Source organism: Talpa europaea (genome assembly GCF_964194135.1).
Source record: "Talpa europaea genome assembly, chromosome: 14".
NCBI lineage: Eukaryota > Metazoa > Chordata > Mammalia > Eulipotyphla > Talpidae > Talpa > Talpa europaea.
The window spans coordinates 26878802-26899487 of record NC_140082.1 but is presented as its reverse complement, the minus strand read 5'-3'; the positions used below and the strand labels follow the sequence as shown (position 1 = coordinate 26899487).

General features: G+C 44.1%; 1 protein-coding gene across 4 annotated transcripts in view; it reads right to left on the bottom strand.

Annotated features, from left to right (window-relative positions):
• RSU1 (Ras suppressor protein 1) overlaps positions 1-18229 on the bottom strand; it is a gene marked incomplete at both ends in the record, with an annotated part of 151012 nt that extends 132783 nt beyond the window's left edge. For 2 of the 4 annotated variants that reach the window (XM_084253552.1, XM_084253554.1), the window contains 2 exons: positions 1470-1520; positions 18121-18229. In XM_084253552.1, coding sequence (XP_084109678.1) covers positions 1470-1520; positions 18121-18229 — 160 coding nt within the window. The remainder of the gene's footprint in view (positions 1-1469; positions 1521-18120) is intronic. The other 2 variants (XM_084253553.1, XM_084253555.1) reach the window with 1 other exon arrangement.
• Between the last annotated feature and the right edge of the window lie 2457 nt (positions 18230-20686).

The window sequence follows — 20686 nt, the reverse complement described above, 5'->3', positions numbered from 1 at the left end:
TTTTTTTTTTTTAAATGAACTATATGATAGAGAACTATAGGAATAGCTGCTCTCAAAATCCTAGGGGAATTTAGGGATCAGGCAGCCCGCCCTTTGAAACAAACTACAAATCCCCTCTGAACTGGGATTAAGGCATCCATGAACAGCAGGGCCATTTACTACAAAACATTAAAACTGACAGCATATTACATGTTACAAAAATGATCACACATATCTTTCAGCATCCACGGGTCCCACTATTCAAACGTGACAATGGTGCTACTCAGTCTTGCCTGACAAATATGTGCTTTTTACTAAAAATGAACTAATCTGCCCATTTCCTGCCTACAAGGGGCCCTCACTGCCACTCGTAATTCTCAATAATCAGCAGCTCTGTGACACTGCTTCAAGCTGTATATAATGCACATATACACATAATTCCATAGTGAAAATCCCTCAACATGACATTCTGCTCGATTTCATTAGACTTACAAAGCTCCCTAACAAACTCTGGCCACATGATTAGAAAATCATTCGAGTCTGCAGGAAATACAGGAAGCACCCAAGAAGTGACAGTCAATTAGGAGAAAGAGGAGTGGTGATTAGAATCTTTACAGCCAGAGTTCAAAGACTGAAATAATGTTATTCACACAAGATATTCTTATAAAAGCAGGTGATTCTTCTATTATGGTAGCCACACTGTGACATTACCAAAGCCCAAGAAAATTTTTCTTATGAAACGACTCAAAATTCTGAAAAATTCTGGTACAAACTTAGATAACTTATATAAATTTGTGGTGTCATCTCCAACCATGTAGGGAAACAAACTATAAAACAGTTAAGCTTACCCCTTTGGGAAGGAAGATGCAAATCAAGAATTCTTAGTCTAATCTTTCCTGAGAAGTTTCTCTTCATGAAACTTCTAACAAATGTCTTCAACAGCACATGTCATGCAGCACTACCATCTCTAACCAGGACCATTTTTTTCCTTCAGTTTACACATGTGCTAAGAGAGAATTCACAAAACAGCAAAGCACACACCAGGGGAAGGCAATATGCTTGCATGCATCTTAGTGTCACCAAAATAAATGTCAGATTTCCTTAAATAATCACTTGTCGGACCTCCCCAGTGGCGCAGCAGCTGAGTGCTGGGCTGCGAAGCTGCTCGCAGCCTCTGCAGCGCCAGTTCGATCCCGGCCACCAGCAAAGGTCCCACATGGTGCGCAGACCTCTCCTGCCACGCCCACTGCTCCCCTCAGCAGTTTACTTCATCAGTCTGCCTGTTCTGTTCCCCACTCTGGCCCTGGTGAGTTCTCTCACCCTCCTGCGCTTCTGACTGTATCCAGTGCTTGTACAAACAAATAAATAAATCTTAAAAAAAAAAATAATCACTTGTCATTAGTATCTTTAAAGGAAACCACTGAATCAGGAGTATTATTACAGCTTTTCCTGAAAGGAAGAAACTGTAGAAAATGATAAAGTCAACTTACTTGTGAGCTTGTTGTGGCTCAGAACCAGTTGTGTGATGTGGGACAAGGAGACTGTAAAAAAAAAAAAAAAAATCACCATTAGTTATGTACCCAAATTATACCTCCACTCCTCCAAGGTGAAGTGCTTGATTATATTCACAGGTTGAAGAGTTACCACACACAAAAATAGGAGCAGAAATTCCTATAACACTGTCTGTTAAATGTTAAACCATATTAAGAAACGTCATGCAATTAGCCGTGCAATTAGCACAGCAAGTTAGAGCTAATGAGATTAATGTTGAGGATCAGACATTCCCAGGGCCGGTAAGAGAGGCTGGGGCCCGATCTGCTGGCCTCGCTGTGGTCACCCGTCTTAGCAGCGTGCTGGCCAAAGGGGCTGGCCCCAGTGTGGGGAGGCACAAAGCCCTCACTGTGCTGAAAACCGTTTCAGGACAGAAATTTTTCTACGTACTATAGATGATCAGAGTAAAAACCCTCCACAACTTCCTCTAAGCTGATTTTGGTTGGCGTGTCAAGGTACCTGCAGATTGTGCGCCCGTTTCAAACATTATCCTGGAGGTTTAATCTGCTGAATGAGATTAGATTGGCTTAGAAAATGGTCTCACAACTGCAAGGAAAAGAAATATACACAGATACACACAGCCATCTGAGAAAAGTGATCTGGCTTTCCACCTTGGTTCTAAGACTTCACTGCTGGTTAGCTAAGACAGATTTTGAAAAGCCTCTCATCTTCTTCCAATATGAACACTGTATTAATGCAGCATGTAAAGGGATAAGAACAAATTTGTTCTCAGTGTCAATTTAGACCGCAACTTGCTAAGGAGAAAATGAGGATGTATCACTCTTAAGCATAAATTTTTAAGTGTTTAACTATCACAAAGCTATAGAAAAATTTAAACTATAGAACAACAACAAAAAACAAACAAACAAAAAAAACCCTGTCTTTCTGCCCTGAATGATTTGTGACTAAACTTGTCTAATGTCCCACAAACTTTAGGGAGTTCCTGTGAACAAGGTGTTCTCCAGCAGAGTCAAAACGGAACATAATAGGTCATCACCATCTAATCCTCAGACCCCATCCCAATTTCTCCAAATGACCAATCATTTCTTTATCAAGAAGGATCCAGTTTAGGTGCAAGTCAGATCCCCTAAAGTTACCTTGAGTCCGAAAGCTTCTCTTTCCTTTACTCACATGCCCTTGGCAGCTGTGAAGTTTATGAGCCACACTATTTTGTACAACCTCCATGTGGATTTTTGGTTTGCTTATTCTTGATTAAATTCAGTCTGTACCTTGGGCAGGAATATCCCCCAAATGGGGTGTTCATTTCACAGGCCCCTACTGGATTGGGGGGGCACAAGATTTCAATTTGTCCCATCACTGGTGCTGTTCCCTTATCACTGAAGTCTGTGGGCTTCGCCATTGTAAATTTATTCTTTTCCTTTTGGCAATTAATGAGTTTTGGGGGTATGGAGGGCAGAGAGGAGGGAAAATATTCTGAAGCTATATAAAGTATCCCCCAATTTTTAAAAGTTCCCATTAAGCCACTCCTCTTTTATAAACAGAACATTAGTACCTGCTCTGCTAACCAAAAGAAATCTAAGGAGGATTTTTGCTTTCACAACAAAACGTGAATAGCTAAAAGAGCATTTGGCATTAGATCTGTAGCAGCCGTTCTAGAGGCACAGCACAACCCCAGCTACGAGTATCTTGGTGGCTTACACCTGGCTACAGGATGCATGACCAGTTAGGCACAAAAGACAGTGCTGGATCATTTTTCATGGTCCCTTCCAAAGCATGACCCTCACAAACATTGATGGCTCATAACCCAGACACAAAATATGTTCTGAGCAACTAAGAAATGACAGTCAGCCTCTAGAACCCCAGATGCGCACCTGTGCTTTTATATCCCTGTGAAACTACATCCTTTGCCTTTATTAAATTCTTTTTTTTTTTTTTTTTTTTTGTGGGACCCTCGCCAGCAGCCGGGGAACGAACTGGCGCTGCAGAGGCTGCGGGCAGCCTCTGCAGCCCAGCGCTCAACCGCTGCACTACCAGGGGAGGCCCTGCCTTTATTAAATTCTTACCTGAGTAGTTCTCCTGAGTCCTTTCACTCTCCAACCAGTGAACCAAAGAAGTAACCAGTGTTCCCTGCACTCTCCCCTCCTACCTGGACACCTTTCCACTCTACTTAGCTTCCTAGGATGCATCTTAATTGCCCTTGCGCCACCAGGGAGGCCCAAGAGTTAACATTTTTTTGGCCTTCTAAATAAAGCATTCTCTATCTCTGAAATATAGTTTGACATGAAAAATATCTCAAAGATCTGCCCTCACACCAAACAGGACAAAACAAATTCAGAGATACATCAGTTAAGACCATGGTCAGCTTTGTGTGAAAGCACACCACAAATAACAGGAGTTACACAAAATAGGAGTTCAACCATCACCAATGTATGGTTTCCACTTCATGGTCCAGGATGGCTGCTTAAGCTCAATTCTCATATCTGCATTCCCTTCAGGAAGACAGGAAGGAAAAGAAGACTTTCTCCTTTAGGTGACTTCCAAGAAGTTATGCATGGCACTTCCACTTGCAAGCATTTAAATTAAAATTTTGTGATACAATGATGCCTTGCTGCAAGGGAAGCAGGGCAATGTAGTCAGCATTCCAGGTGACCCTGTGCCAGCTGAAGATGAAGGGATTTTTTACCAAGAAAAGATGAGCCAATGAAAATTGGCATGCAACTCACATCCTCTCACACGAGCAAGACTGTCACTCAAATCAACTCTGCTTAAGAAAGAATACTGATAATCTTATCTCCTCTTGCCCTGATTTTCCAAAAAAAAAAAAAAAAAAAAATCACAAACTAAACAAAAAAGAAAAATCCGTTTGCTCTTCTGCCAGCTAACATTCACAAGGAAAGATTTAATTAAGGAAAACTGGTTCTTTTCAATCATTTCACGCCCGTTCAACAAGCATTTTTTTTTTTTTTTTTTTTAAATAGAGGCATGTTTTATTTATTTATTTATTTGTTTTGTTTTGTTTATACATGCACTGGGTACAGTCAGAAGCGCGGGAGGGTGAGAGAATTCACCAGAGCCAGAGCGGGGAGCAGAGCAGGCAGAAGGACCGAAGTACACTGCTGAGGGGAGCAGCGGGCGGCAGGAGAGTTCTGCACGCCATGTGGGACCCTCCTCCGGTGTCCGGGGAGCAGCCGGGGATCGAACCTGCGTCGCAGAGGCCGCGGGCAGCTTCGCAACCCAGCGCTCAACCGCTGCGCCACCGGGGAGGCCCTCAACAAGCATTTAGCAGGAGAACGAAGTGACAAAGTTTGGAAGATTTTTTCAAACAGAGAAAAAAAATTCAGTTGTTGCAATCACACCACTAAAAATGTATTTTTCTTTTTCACTATTGTTATAAGTCTACAGGTTAACTTAGGTAAGAGGGAGAGAAATTAGAGCAGGAAAGAAAAAGTTAATGAAAGATCTTTGAGAAATTATTTAAGGCAACAAAAGAGGACAGAGTGGGCCTGTGGGGAGGGAGTTGCATTGGACAAAATCAAAATTACAGCTTCAATCCCAAGCCTGAAAGAGGCAAAGATGGAGCAGAGAGGTGTATTTATACAACAGGCTACTCCCTTCCACTTGGCAGTGCTTTAGTTCATTGTGAGTCTCCTGTGGAAACAGTGCTATTAAAAAAGAAGGGGGAAAAGGCCCACAAAATGGAATGGATTATTTAAAAGTACAAAAGCTGCCACAGTCAAATAAGCCAGGGAAATGGGAGCAGGCTGGACCCACGGACCTGCCTTGCTCAGCTTAGCAGCACGCTGGGAGCGCCTTCGTGGGTAACTAGTGCTGTTGGTGGCCACCAACTGTCAAGAATGAGTTCCCCAGAGCTCATTACCTCTTGTTACAGTTCCTACAGCAGTGTTAAACTATGCCTTGTCTGGGTATTTTCAAAGGAGAATGTATTTCAAAAAAACCAGTAATAAACTAAGAAAATGTGCTGACACAAAAGTTAACGTCGTTTACATACCCAGCACCTCGGCTGTCACTGAGGCTCCAGCTGCAGCAAGGGTGTATACAGGAATGTGGCGTCACACCAAAAAAAACATCAGGAAAACAAAACTGTCAGGAGGGAGGTGTTTGAGGGGGTGGGGTGGGGGGCATGCTGAGGTTGCTGTATTTATGAATTATGATTGTTCTCCAGCCAAGACAGGAACCAGCAGGAAAATGCTTTTGGTCAATACTTTCATAAGACAGACCATGAAGGGCTCATGGAGACTCCCTGGCAGTCACTCACCACGCTGCAGGAGTGAGATTCTCTTAAAAGGAATGTTGACCATAGCTCCTGGTTCAATCTGGGACACCCCTGGATTAAGCCTGCTGCCCTTCTCAAAAAATGTCAGTACATTTTAGATGATGAACTATATAATCACTCCATTTAGGAAACACAGAACACGCAGCAAAATCTTAAAATGCAAAGTATAAAAGATCCATGGATATGAGAGAAGTATAGCTGGATGGATAATCGCTCAGGAGAAGCTTCTAGGGACTGGTACATCCACAAGCACTACAGGGCAGAGGGCTCACCATGCACTGAAGAAGCTGCAAGGAGTCCAAGATGGAAACTGGAGATTGGGGAAGCAACCCCAAGTTTATCTGAGCAAAGAGAGGGGAAGCAGGGAAGGCAAAGGACTGGAGGTGGGCATACAGTAACTTAATGAAATAAATTCAGAAAAATCGAAGGGCTAACTAAACACTCCCAGAAAAAGAAGGCTCATTTCTAGATAACTCATGGAAACAGATGCTATTTGAAACAAGTTCAGTTTTCTCCTTCAGCATAAAATAGGCAGCACGAGAAAAGAAAAATAAGCCAGAGAAAATCCACAGCCCCATAAGATGACATTATAGATTTGTTTTCAAAACAACCCAACATATCACAAAGATGTGGCAGACTGGAAATGCTAGTTTTTAATTTGGCAAATCAGAAAGCAAATTATTCTTTGGTAGCACCTTAGAGAGGGTAAAAAGTTCCAGCTTCACAGAACTGATATCCACAGAAAAGCACACAGCCAGGATGATACAAGAGGGATGAGATTTCGAAACACATGAGGTGATGGAAACCTAATGTTTATTTCTGCAATCTTGTCACAGGTCAGAATTGGCCATCTTTAGGTTTCAAATAAAAGGTTCTGAAATGTTAATTACAAAACTGGACTGCAACTACCATTTCATTTTACAGAATTCATCCTGACCTGAAGCATCAGGAGAGAACTGCTATCAGTGGAAGCTAAGCCGTCTAACCCTTTCTGACAGTTCTTGTGGGATCAATTGTGTCTGTACTGGAAGAACACTCAAAGGCTCTGGGTATTCAAAAGGGGCCACTTGTTCCACAATGCCAGGGGCACCGTGCCCATGCTGTGCACTCTGCAGAGAGCTGGACTATTTGCAATGTTCCATCATACTGAGTGATTATGACGTGGCAATAGGACCTCTGCTAATTCAGTTTCTCCCAAAGTCACAGACTAACAGGGAGAATTAATCTGAACTTAAAATACAGGATGGTCCAAATGGTTTTCCCATTTTGGCTGCTCAGTGAGCTAGAACAGCAGAGTTCTAAATACTCTGCAGACTCCATGGGGATATGGACTCAGCCGGATGTCAGCACCGGGAAACAATGCTGACCGATTTCAGTTTTGCATTCCAGGAGGCATGATTAAAATGTCTGCCCATGTCGCATGGCTAAAATTATTTTACCCTTGATAGCAGGATATAGATTCAGATCTTCTTAAAAATGCAGCCCTGACAATATATTAAAGTGAAGACAATAAAATGTTTGATACCAAAATACAATACAAATATCTATTCATCAACACATCCAGAATCATAAAAACCTTTCTTTTGGACTTTGTTTATAATTTAAAACTTTAAAAAAAAAATCATGGCACAAAAGCTTTTGTTGACTTCCTGACTGTGATGAAAAATTGGAATTTCTTTAGCAGCAAGTTTTCAAAACTGGCTGCTTGACTGAATTCTATTTACAGATAAAGGGTCTATAAACATTTATTCCATAAAAAGCAATTTTATCATAGGAGACCATGGAGGTGGGGGAAGGAGTGATACCTGTTTCTATACTTAAAGAAGAGCAGAGAATTCTCAGGTAAAGAGCCCCCATGAACTGGTCACTGACTGAGTCCACCAGGACATGAAGTCAAAGGATACCACACGCAAGGCACAATTATTATAAAGGTGAAACTCACATCACTTCTGTCCAGAACCTATCACTGAGTTTATAGTCTTCCCGGCAGGAAAAAATGACCCCAAAAAACCTGTATCTGAAGGTGCCTTGGAGAATTACAAAGAAAAACACAGTAAGCTATCTAGTATATGCTGCCACTCTTGAAGTGTAAGTAGGAAGGTGACTTAAGGCTGTTTTGCAGGGCACTGTACTTAGTTGGTGTGGCAGGAACAGACTATGCTTGAGTTTGTTGCCCTCAACAAACTTATTCTCTACTAAGAGGATATAATAAAACACTATGAATTAACATAAAACATAGGCATTATAAACGAGCGAGCTGATTGGAAACTCTCAATAAAAGGGTTATAAGTTTTTTCAGGGTTAAAGCTTCAAGATCCAGGGCCTCCCTGGTGGTGCAGCGATTCAGCGCTGGGTTGGGAAGCTGCCCGCAGCCTCTGCAGCGCTGGTTCAATCCCCAGCAGCCAGCGAGGGTCCCACATGGTGCACGGACCTCTCCTACTGCCCGCTGCTCCCCTCAGCAGTGTATTTCATTGGTCTGCCTGTTCTGTTCCCTGCTCTGGTGAATTCTCTCACCCTCCCGCACTTCTGACTGTACCCAGTGCTCGCATAAATAAATAAATAAATCTTTAAAAAAAAAAAAAAAAAAAAAAAGCTTCAAGATCCAGAGATACTTTTATTCTATATCTACTTGACTATCTACACCCCCCCCCTTTTCTTTGCTTGTTTTCAACTAATTTTCTAGCATAAACTTTAACATAAAATTAAGATGCATTTTTAGAAATCATAATGATAGAATGTCAAAGGAACTCCAGAAATCAAAAAGCTTAAGTTCATTCTACAGAGAAGGAAATAGCAGTCTAGAGAAGTGAAGTGCTCTTCAAAAGGTTCACAGTTGAATGGAATCAGCACGGAGACAACAAAAGTATCCAGATTCCAAATCTTGAGTTTCTTTCAAAACTGGGGAAATAATATGAACAGCTGGATGGAGTGTTCTTTTCAAGATGGTGGAAATGCCAAATAGTAAAAGTATAAACCAAGAAAACACCTTCTACCTTGAGTAAGATATGACAGTTACATAAAGTGACTCAAAGCAAAGAAACGTATCAAGCAGTGTGAGGCCCAAACTAATCCCCTGGGATCCTGAGAAAAATCATTGGATTATTCTGGTGTGTAAATTTTTCATCTTTAAAATGAAAGGTGGAATTAAATTATTTGACTCTGAAACAAATGAGAGCAAGAAGATTTAAAAAAAAAAAAAGAGAGCATTTATGCAATGCCCACTACATCAATATGATATGCTGCACGCCTCAGAGCCACTCACTAGAATAACAAATGCAAAAAGGTAGTAACACCAATAGCTAATGTTTACAAACACTTCAGGTGGCTGGCACAGTTCTAAGAACTGGATCACCACCTCTAATCCTCACAATAACTCTTCACAATCATACGATTACTCCCCAACTCCATCCCAGTTTTAGATGAGAAAATGAGGCCTCAAAAGGTGAGAGAGCCTGCCCAGGGTCTCAGAGCCTGTAAGGCAGTGAGCCCTGGAAAAGCCTTTTCCAAACAAGAAACCAATTAATTCTGATTCTGCCTGTACTGCCCAAATACAGCGTAAATACCCACAAATAGCTGGTTGTATACCATTTTAAGATGTCTAAGAGATAAAAGAGGGCTCTTGATAAACAGGTATTCCACCCCCAAAATGAAGACTAGAGGTAGGCAATTATCAAATGCAAATACTTTCCACTTCAGACAACTGGTGAATCTCAACGTGCAGACATGAGCAGATAAACCAGGCAGCTGGGTGGGAGGCAAGCACTTTTTCTCCTTCCCAGGTCTGATAATAGACATTTCTCTCTGCTTCCTCATTTCTCTTTTTGATCAGAGGTTCTTTGTCTCCACCTCAACCTTTCTCCACATGCCTTACTGCAACCCCAGAGCTCCATGTATCCTGGTAAATGCAAGTCCCTTTGGGTAACAGAAGAGCTGAAATCCTAGACCTACAGCCAACACGAGCCACATGGTTGTCAGAGCTCGGTCGGGAGCCTTACAACAGCTATTAACTAGGTGAGGAGCCCTTACACCTGCACTGAGACAGCTCGTCCTTGTTCAAAGTGTTTGGTCTCTGCTTCTCTCTCCACATTGTCCTGCCCTCCAAGCCCAGGTTAAGAAGTCGCTGGTCTGACCCTGGTCACACACTGCCCTGGAGCTCAACCCGGGGATGCTCTACTTCACAGGATGATGTCTCTGCCCCCAACCCTGCTCCAGCAAGCCTGAGAACTGAGAACCCCCAAATAACCAAATTCACTACGAAACACAATTGGCTAATTTGAGGAGAGCTGAACTGGGGGGGTGGGGTTTATCCACTCCAACAGGAGGGACAGGATAAGTCCACCCTGTGACGTGGAAAATGACCACCCAAGGTTCCCCTCCAGGACACTGCTGGGATCAAAACTGAGCAAGACAAAATGCAGACCAAGAACAGAGAAGCTCCAGATAAACTAGGGATGGAAACTGAGCCTGGTCATCTCCAAAAAGAAGCCATTATACTAACATGAAAACAGTTCCATGCTACCAGAAAATATGCCCAGGACCATGTCTCCCTCTGAAATTTTGGGAAAAAGAGTTTCAAATAAAAGTGAGCAACATAATAGTACTCAGAGCAAATTCCATGAAGTTTTCGTAAGAAAAAAAGAAAAGACAGAGAACATTCTAAGTGAGAATGAAAGCTCACCAACAAAAAAAATATGCCCAGAGAAAAGATGCAAACAGTAACCACTACTTCAAAACAAGTCAAAAAACAACCACATTAATAACAGAACACAGAACAACATATATCAGAATCAGAAAAATTCAGAAATGAAGGATCAAAACTCAAGAAAGAATTAGAAATACAAGAAAAAATTACTTCAGAAATAAAGATGAAATTCAAAGTCACACAAGAATGAACAGACCCAGCAGGCAATGTATTAAAAGAAAATGAAAGAAATTTCTTTTTTAAATTTTTAATTTTTTTTTAATAGAGGCATGTTCCATTTATTTGTCTGCTTGAACATCAAGTATTAGATAGGCAAAACAGACCAACATTCACACAGTATAAAAGAAAACATTAAGCCAGCTAACATATATTAAAAACCATAATTTAAAAAATATCCTGAAATAAAAAGATTTAAAACTTTTTAACTGCAAATATAAAGAGCATATAACACACTTGGAAAATAATCACTCCAGAAAGACCTATCCCACGATTTATCTGAGTAAAATTACTAGACTTAAAAAAGAAAGTTAAAAAAATCTTCATACCAAGAGAAATAGACCTACTTTTTATATAGAAAATAAAATGAAAAAATCATGAGACTTTTTGGACAGCATTGCTTTATGCCAGAAGAAAACAGAAGACATTTAAAATACTCCAGGATAGAAACTGTGAGTCTTTATAGCCAAAAAACCTGACTTTTCAGTGAAAGGGTATAAACCTTTATCTATCAGGAATATGCAAGAATTCAGCATTATCATCTTGGTCCTTCCCACGGAATTTACCAGAGTACCCGGTTTAGACAAACAAAAAGGTCCACCAACAGAAGGAACAAACTGTCTGTGGGAGAGTCACACCTGGATCTGCAACCACCGTCACAAGAGGAATGAACCCCCACAAATGGTGATGGTAGGCAAAGGAAGCACCTGCTAGTCACACACTGTACAATCCTCTTTATGAAAAAATCAACAAAACCAGGCAAAACTATTCTATGCCTCAGAGTCAGGAGAGTGGTTAACCGTGAGGGGAGAGAGGCGTACTAGTCATGTTTCATTTCTTGGAGAATCTGACAAGTTAGACTGTCCTATATGCACTCATCCACTGAACACTCCAGTTCTTCTCTGAGGTGGACTTTTTTAAAAATATATGTCAATTTTGGGGAAGAAGAAGATTCCCCAGTCCGCATGAACACAGGAGCATCAGCAACTCTGAACTTATTCCTAATTGACCCAGAATCATGAGCGCAGATAGGGCAGCTGCCATGGCTTCCAGAACAGGAATGGACAGCAGTAGGCACTTGGAACTTGGAATACCCTTGCTGAATTAGTGCTTTATTTTTGTGTCCTCCATACAGTAGGTGCATGTGCCTGTCAAAAATGTCAGTGAAAAAAAGGCAAGGCAGGATAAGCTAAGAATATCGCTTCTGAAGACTGACTGGGTTCAAGTCCTGGCTCTTCTTACAAGGTGTGTGATGAGGGCGGTTGCTTCTGCAACCTCAGTGAGGCAGGAGGCACTGGGTGTGTGGGTCTCCTCAACTCCTGAGCTAAATGTAGAGGCTCAACAGTGACCCCTGTTGGCCAAGCACTTGATCGCCATGGACTATTCCTACTTCGTGTTAAAAATGAGTCTAGCTACCAACTTGCTATCTCAAGAAGCAATAGGTCTGAAGTACTGTAAAGAAATCAACTCTACTTTTCCACAAAGATCTCTTTGTGGATCTTGTATCTCCAGATCATACTTTCTTTAAAGCTTCTTCATGTAAATTTATGAAGGGAACACAGGATCTGGTTTTCCAAATATCCATGTCAAGTCTCTCACTGATTGTCACAATTAAGAGCTGGCTACAGCGACAAGGCTGTGGGAGTTATGGTTTCTATGGTGAAAACTGAACTCCTTCAGATCCATTAAATAGCTTGCAGTTTCTTAGCAGAGCATGCATGAACTAATTTAAAGATTCAGAGTGGAAGAAACTCCCAAAGACACCGCTTAGTCACCATCAAGAAACTACACTCAATAAACAGCTATTGATGACGTACAGCATTTCAGTTATTAGTTGAAAAACTGGCAATAACTTTAATGCCTGTTTGCAATTTTCAACAGCCTTGGCCACAGCATATCTAAATAAAATTTTGTGAAATGCCCTGCTGTCCCCCGAGCCAGTGGGAAACAGAAGCTGATGTTGTCTGGGCTCAGAACTGGCCAGCGTGAGGACACAGCTATTCTTCCTGCCCAGTCACACTGGGCCCGCCCATCTAAATTCCCCTAGAGATTCTGAATCAGGCAAGGACTGGGTGTTCAGAAGTGAACAGTGGGATGAGCAGGCAAAGGTCAATGGCAATGTGATACCACGTGAGCATTCAAAGACTGAGCCCACTTGTCATGCATTTTTAGACAATCAGATAAAGCAGATTTTAAAATACTGATTGCACTATTAAGACTAACATGTGCTATGCTATGGACTATCTTCCCTCTCCCATTCATATGTTGAATCATAGCCCCCCATGTGATGGCATCTGCAGGTAATTAGTCCACAAGGGAGCCCTTGTAAATGGAATGAACAGCCTTATAAAAGGGACGACAGGGAGCTCTCTCACCCCTTCCTCAATGTGGACACACAGCAAAAGACAGCCATCAGTCCTTGCCTTGATCTTGGACTTCCAGCCTCCAGAACTGTGAGAAATAGATTTCTATTGTTTAAAAACCACCCAGTCTAAGGTATTCTGTTAGAGCAGCCCAAACAGACTGGCACGGCAGGTGGTGTACTAGGCATTTTACAGACAATGACTCTCAGCAATCCCACGGGTTATTCCTACTCCCATTTTATAGACAAGATACCTGAGGCACTGAGAGTGTAAGTAACGTGCCCAAAGCTACACAGTTCCGAAGAAACTGTTGTGGCCACGCTGACCGGCGCCACAACAGTCAATGATTGAAAAACAGTAAAAGTAAAAAATAGTAAATTGCAAGTTCAGTTACACCAAAGGGATCACAATTTTCCTTTATTTTCCTTTCCTATCTGGATGAAATATGTTCCGTTTTTACCTCGTCCTGAAATCAACAATTGAAGTTAGTTCTACCATGCTTCCGGTGGCTGTGAACTGGTCTCCCTCTGGCAGCTTGCAGGAAGTAGCATCAGCCCCTCACCTGTGCTATGCTTTTCACCCTCCTCTGAATTTCTTAACTAAAAGCATCCTCCAATCAACTTTCCCCAAGCACTGTGCCAAGTACAAAGATAAAAGAGGCTTGCATGCCAGGCCTAGAGGAGAACTTGTATCAGACTAGATGGAATGGTGGTTTAAAATTTAATTCTCAGGAGCTTCCAGAGAAGGACAGGTAGAATGGAGTCAAGTGGACAGAGGAGCTATTCCTTTCTTCAACAGCAGTAACTGATGGTGGAGAGATGGTCCGCTGAGAGCAAAAAGGGGGTAAAGTTTCCCAGGCCAAGATACTGCCTGTTTAAAAACAAAAGGTGTTTTTAAGGTGCATATTCACTCAATCTAGAGGAGTAAAAATATGGAAGATCTTAATAAAGGTAATAGCTAAAATGACCTGGTCTTCCTTCTAGCTTTTTGATTAATCCTCAAAACAGGTGATGGATAACATACGCGCCAACAGCCTGCCCACTTTCAGGTTTAACAGGACTTTCAACAGCCCTCCTTGATGACCCACCATCACCTTCCTTGGCTATTTTTGCATGGTCCTTTATTTAGAAAAAGCACTTCCCTGGGAGGCAGGTTATTTTTCTTTTTAAGATTTAGCTTAAAGCTGTATAAGTGGAGTGGGGAGGCAGGAACTGATAGGGCTTGACCAATCAACTTGGAGATTAAAAAGTCACAAAAGATTTAAATAAATGAAAAAAGTCTCCTGGCTGCTGATGGGATCCCTGCTCCCCTTGCAGATGATTCCAGGAACCTTCCAACGGCTGCTCTATCATCCAGGTGAAGACAGTTGCTGCATCAAAGTTTTTGCAGTGAAATTTTCTTAATAAAAAGAAAATCAGTACCATTATTGGCTACATCTGAGGCTTACGGATTCCATTTGGAGAGTCTCATTAATAGTTAATGTTTGCTGCAGCTCCATAGCAAGCAGGAAGGGAGGCACCTGCCACCAGCCTGCCTCAGTGCACTCAGCACAAAAGCAGTCTTACGAATACCTAAGTTTCCACTTTATGATGAGGAACCTGAAGCTCAGAAAAGTCAGGCAGCTTCTCTGAAGTTACACAGTATTAAGGGGTGAGGGGGACAGCAAATTTGAAGTCAATCTATTCAACCTCAAGGTGTTCTGTCCTCTTATGCCTCTCAGGCAAGGTCACACCACACCCAGAAACTAGAGAGCCTGTCTGCTGGCTGTCTGCATCAGAAAGCTTTGATACCTAAACCGCAGAAAACATTTTTAAAGACATAATTTGTTGTCTCCAATAAAGTGCTGCATTTATAAGACACAACAGTCCCAAGCAGAAAGAGGAGCATTTCATTTGCTGAGTACATTACCTCCATTCTATCTTCAGAACTTATTCTTGCTTATCTTTTGAGAAAGTCAAGTAAACATATGAAGGGGAAGAATAAAATGCAAGCAACAACCACTCTTGGCCCAAGTGCTGGACTATTATTCCCTCTGTTCGATCCTGACACTGATACATTAAGCTTCAGGATTACAGTTAAAATGTTCTAAGGAACACAAGAATGCCTGTGCTACAGTAACCATAGGGATATTTTAGTACAAATATAAACTGAGGATTATGTGTAACAACTGATGAATGAGCCCCAGCTAAGGGCTTCCTGAAGGCATCTGCCACTTTCCAGACTCCGGGAACCCAGAAGTCAAGCAAATACAAAGCAGCCGCCCCTGGCTCTCCACACCACTGAGGCAGGAAGAGGTGAGAAGTTCAAAATCATTTCCACTGAGCTCCCCAAAAAGCACTGTTGTTCTTCGTTAAGCTGCTTCTTTGGGAGAATTTAATTTTGCTTTTCAGCACCTCATGCTACACAGGAAACAATTTTTTTTCAGGAAGCAAGTGGCTATCTTTTCTTCCTCAATAAAAACCAAGGCTTCAAATAGATAACAGCACTAAACTGAAATAGCTCATTCACTACGCCACTGACAAATATTACATAAAGAGTCTTCTTCAAAGCAAAAGAGGGTATCGTTCCTCTGCCAAAAGCAATCTTTCCTCAAGCCCCTGAGGAAAAGGCTGCTGAGAGCAGAAACCAGGGGACCAAGTGCACAGCTGGGCCAGGCGCCTGCCTGCTCCCCCCATCTCCTTCTCTTGCAGCAGCAACCCCACGGTCATCGGGGTCACAGGAGAACCAGAGGGATACAAGCAGATCCTCACCTGCCAATTCAGCACCTGGGACAACTGCTGTTAGTGTCCCCAAGAAGCCATCGCCATTGACAGGAGCCAACATATCCTCAGAGGATGAGAAGCCAATCAGTAAAAAAGCCAAGTTTGATGGTTTATCTACCTAAGGGTTATCAAAGGCACCACTTACAGCGTTTCATCCCCTTTCCTTTTGCCAAGACTTGTAAAGAGCACCAATCCCAATCTCTGTCCAAGACACAACCATGGACTCATGGTAAGTCTGACGCTGCTGTTTCTGCCTAACATGCAGCTTATCGTCTCCTATGGTCTCCCGGACATCCTTCTCCAATTCCCAGGTCTGAATCTCAAACTCATAAGCATAATCCACTGTTTTCTTCATTTATCAAACATTTTGAACACCTATTATATCCTAGCTCGAAAGGCAGCAAACACAATATACATGACAGTTTTAATCCCCCCAGTGGGGAAAACAAATCTCTAGAATAAAGAGACAATACAATCCTTTGTAACAAGAGCATGAAGCAAGGCCCATCCACCTTCAGAGGAGAGCAGCCCGATACAGAGAAGGTTTCACATACGCTGTCACACTGGAGCTGGCTCTTGAAGTAAAAGGATTTAAGCTAAAGAAGGGGACAGAAGTACATAATACTTGTGAAACAATATGACCTACAAGAGTGTGCCCTGGCTCAGGAAGGGCAGTCAGTCAGTATGGCCATGACAGTGAGTGTGTGGAAGGCAACAGGTTGTGCTCAAATTCTGGCCAAGGATGTCTGGCCAAGGAACCCTGGAGAGCATTGCCCTTGGCGATGAACACCTGTGAGAAATGTTCAAGGGAGGAAATCAAAGCCACATTCAGCCTAAAGTTTGTTTCACCTCTACAGTATTTTTTCTTTTTTTTTAAGATTTATTTATTTGTATAAGAACTGGGGTACAGGCCAGAGACGTGGGATGCTGAGAGGATTCACCAGAGACAGAGTGGGGAGCAGAACAGGCAGACGGACCAAAAACACTGCTGATGGGAGCAGCGGGTGAGACAGGAGAGGTCTGCTGCACCATGTGGGTATCTTCCAGGCCGGCCAGGAATCGAACATACGCTGCAGAGGCTGTGGACAGCATCACAGCACTGCACTCAACCCACTGTGCCACCAGGGAGGCCCACAGTATTTTTCAAATATTGGAATCAACTCCCAACTTATAAAAATTAGACAATTTCATCTAAATTCTTGGCTTATTGAAAAAAAAATTCTGGCAAGACTAAGCCAGTGTTTCCATGTGGTGACCATGATTAGGATCTGAGTAGCAGGTGTAGCAGCTTCCCCCTTCAGATGGGATTTAATTACGGCGTTTCTGCCCATCCTCCCCTGTTCATGGTTTCAAGGAGAGAGAGTAATGTAACGTTACAGGAAAATAACACTGAAAGCAGTAACTCAACTTTAAGGGGGATAAAACTGTAGGTAGGCAAGAGGGACAGTTAGGAAGATGTCACAATAACACAAATAGGAGCTAACTAAAGCCTGAGTCAAGTTAGGAGGATCAAGATCCAGGAAAAGATAATGAGTCAAAAGTTTAAAAAACATTCCCACCTCAAAAACACTTCATACTTATCAATAACTGTGTGTGTCATTTGTTCAAAGGCCAAAGACAACATTAGGACAAAGGACAAATTATTCAAAAATGACTTACATTTAAAAAATAAAGTAAGGACCTCCCTGGTGGCGCAAGGGGTTAAGCACCGCACTACAAAGTGAAACACTCTGCACCTTCTGCAGCACTAGTTCATCCCCAGCCCGGCCAGGGAGCAACCTACATGGTGCAGCAGACCTCTCCTATCTCACCCACTGCTCCCCTCAGCAGTGTATTTCAGTACATCTGCATGTTCTGCACCCCACTCTGTCTCTGGTGAATCCTCTCACTCTCACCCCCTGCATCTCTGGCCCTCTGGCCCGTACCCCAGCTCTTGTATGCATAAATAAACAAATCTTAAAAAATAAGCTATTTAAAAATAGAACTATAAAATAAAGTGGCTATTAGGAAAACTGTAGAAAATCCACCCAGGTGCCATAAATCAGCACAACTGATGAGACACAGCAGCACCAGCCTGTGTGATTCATATCTGCCTCTGGAGTTCGTTTTGCAGCTGGGATGGAACAAATTCACACCTAAGCTCTGGACTGCTGATGCTGACCTACAAGCAGGGGGAGGGGTGTGAGGGGGTGGGCTGCAAACCATTACCCCTTCTCAGACCAGGCCCCTCAGGGACCTGGAAAACTTCACCTTCCCTGCTCAGCCCAGGGGCAGGCCCGCCCGAGCACTCACACAGGCCGTGGACGTCCAGCAAGCTGGAGATGCCCCGGTCGCTCATGTCCACTTCCGGCTGGTTCTTCTCCTTGCTCTCCTCCACCAACTTTTTCAGAGACTTGGACATGATCTGCACCAAACGACAACAACAAGCACGTGGGCGACGGGCGGAGGGTGCCGGGCTAGAAAGTGGAGCCCCCCAGGCTGACACTCCCCGGGTTGCCCGGGCCGGGGAAAGTGGGGGGCAGCGGCCGGGAGGGGGAGGGGACCGGGCTGGGCGGGGGAGTGGGCAGCGCCCAGGGTCCCTCCGCTCCCGCTGAGAGACGCAGATCCACGTGCAAAGCCACACACACTCACCGCGGGGCGCAGCGCCTAAGCGGCTGGAAGTGGGGACCACGGGCGTCCTGGGGACCCACTTGGGGCAGCGGAGATGCACCCGGGCTGGGCAATCCGGCCCCCAACCAGGAACACGCCCTGTCCCGGCACTCGGCGCAGGCGCACTAGGTGCCGCTCGCCGCTGCCCGCCCCGCCCGCGCCAAGCGCTTCCCAAATTAGGGAAACAGCTCTAGACCTGGCTCCAGGGCGAGGCTCCGCCCACAAGGGAAATGTGTGCCCCGAGGCCGGCCAATCAGTACTGTCTTTCGGTTCCGGGACTCCGCCCCGCCTCGAGGTTACTCCGTCCCTCCCGGAATCCCTGGGTTTGGGATTCTGATTGGACCGGACTTGGCGCATGCGCGCCAGGCCTGGCGCAGGCCCAGTTTATGCGTCGAGGCTCAGGGTGCTGTGGGCGGAAGCCGGGAAGTTGGAGTTTTGTGAGCCTGGGTCTTGGGGACGCTAGAAGTAAACTTGCTCGCGGAGTCGCGTTTCTGTAGCTGACTCTACTTCTCAGAAATTGCTACGCCGGGACCCTGCTGCACAGTCGTGCTTCCTGTATGAGAGACTCAGAAACAGCTCCATGGTTGTCTGTGTATCCCCAGCGCCCAACTTGGAATTCTGGAAATCTGTGTCACATGAAGGGGAATATACCCAGATAAATAAAGTAGTTCTTTTCTCTTACACTGTGCACAAACGTCTGCGGGAACAGGAGAGTCCACTGTGTCCACAAAGCTGTGAGCTATCCTAGTCAGTTTCTGAAGGCCAGATGAGGGCCACCCTGGCCAGCGATGGCAAGGCTTAATCTCTGAGACTAAAAGGCATAAGCACTTGTAAAGGGCAGGAATGGACACAGTGCAGGTTTTCTGATCCAGCAGACAGGGTACAGGAGGAGTCAGAGTCCTCAGTGGTTTTTGCAGGTCTTTTATTGGGATTACCAGGTATAAGGCAGGCAGGGGTGCTGGGGAGCTGGAGGCCTGCCAACCTCCCAGCCCTCAGCAAGTCTTCACTTTATCTGGGCTCTCTGGTGTTCTCTGCTGCTGCTGCTTTGCTTCTCTCTCAGCTTCTCTTTCGGCTTCTCCTGCTGCTGGCGTCCCCGTGACACCGCCCTTAAAAAGCACAGTCTTAGCCCAGCTGAATCACATCTACCTATGCCCACACCCTACTCCAGGTGCCCGCCATTAGGCATGCATTCAGGACAAGGATCCATCATCTATCCTGATGGCGGGAGGGCAGAAAAGCCTGACATTTTTCCTTACCCTACAGCACTGTTCTTCCTGCTAAGGGCCAGTTGTTAGGGAAACAGGAGGAAGGAGGGGAGAAAGATAAGGGGATTGGGGGCTGGTAATTATCCCCCCAATCCTGGGTTCTCAAAAGTCGTAGGGGTAGGGATTGGTATCACCAGGAAAATTGAATCAGAATGGCCAACGAGCAGTGCTGGGACACTTCGAATGCAAGCATTGGCCCTTTGATTGCTGGGTGAGGGGGCGATTGCATGGGGGAGGTGGAGCTGCGTTCTTTCTCAAATAGGGTGTCTGAAATTTCCATTCTCACCTGTATGGGGTGGGGAGGGCTTAGAAAGTGACCTTGAGACTTTCTCAGTTCAGATATGATCAGTTGTGGACAGTAGATATTTCCTTTTCTCTACATTTGTACTTATTTGGGTTCTTTCAGACCCATGCAGAAAATCATTTGTTTTCCATTAACTTCCAAGTAAGACCTCCTGTGGGGGCAGGAAGACCACAGTGCAGGTTTTCTGATCCAGCAGACCAGGTAAAGAAGGAGTCCTAGAGAGTCCTTGGTGGGCTTTGCAAGCTTTTTATTTAGATTTACCAGGCATATGGCAGTCAGGGGTGCTGGGGGGCCGGAAGGCTGGCAGTCCTCCCAGCCCCCAACAAACCCTCACTCTATCTGGGCTCTCTGGCGTTCTCTCTGCTTCTCTTCTTCTCTAGGGCTTCTGTGCTCCTACTGGTGTCCCCATGACGCCACCCTTAAAAGCCCAGTCTCAGCCCAGGTGAATCCCATCTACCTATGCCCACACCCTACTCCAGGTGCCCGCCATCAGGCATGCATTCAGGACCACAGGGTTCCGTCATCTATCCTAATGGCGGGAGGGCAGAAAAGCCTGATACTTTTTACCTTACCCTACACCTCCTATTAATTTTTTTATATTATGGCTTTTTTTTTATTCCATTGGTGGTCTGAAACAGTG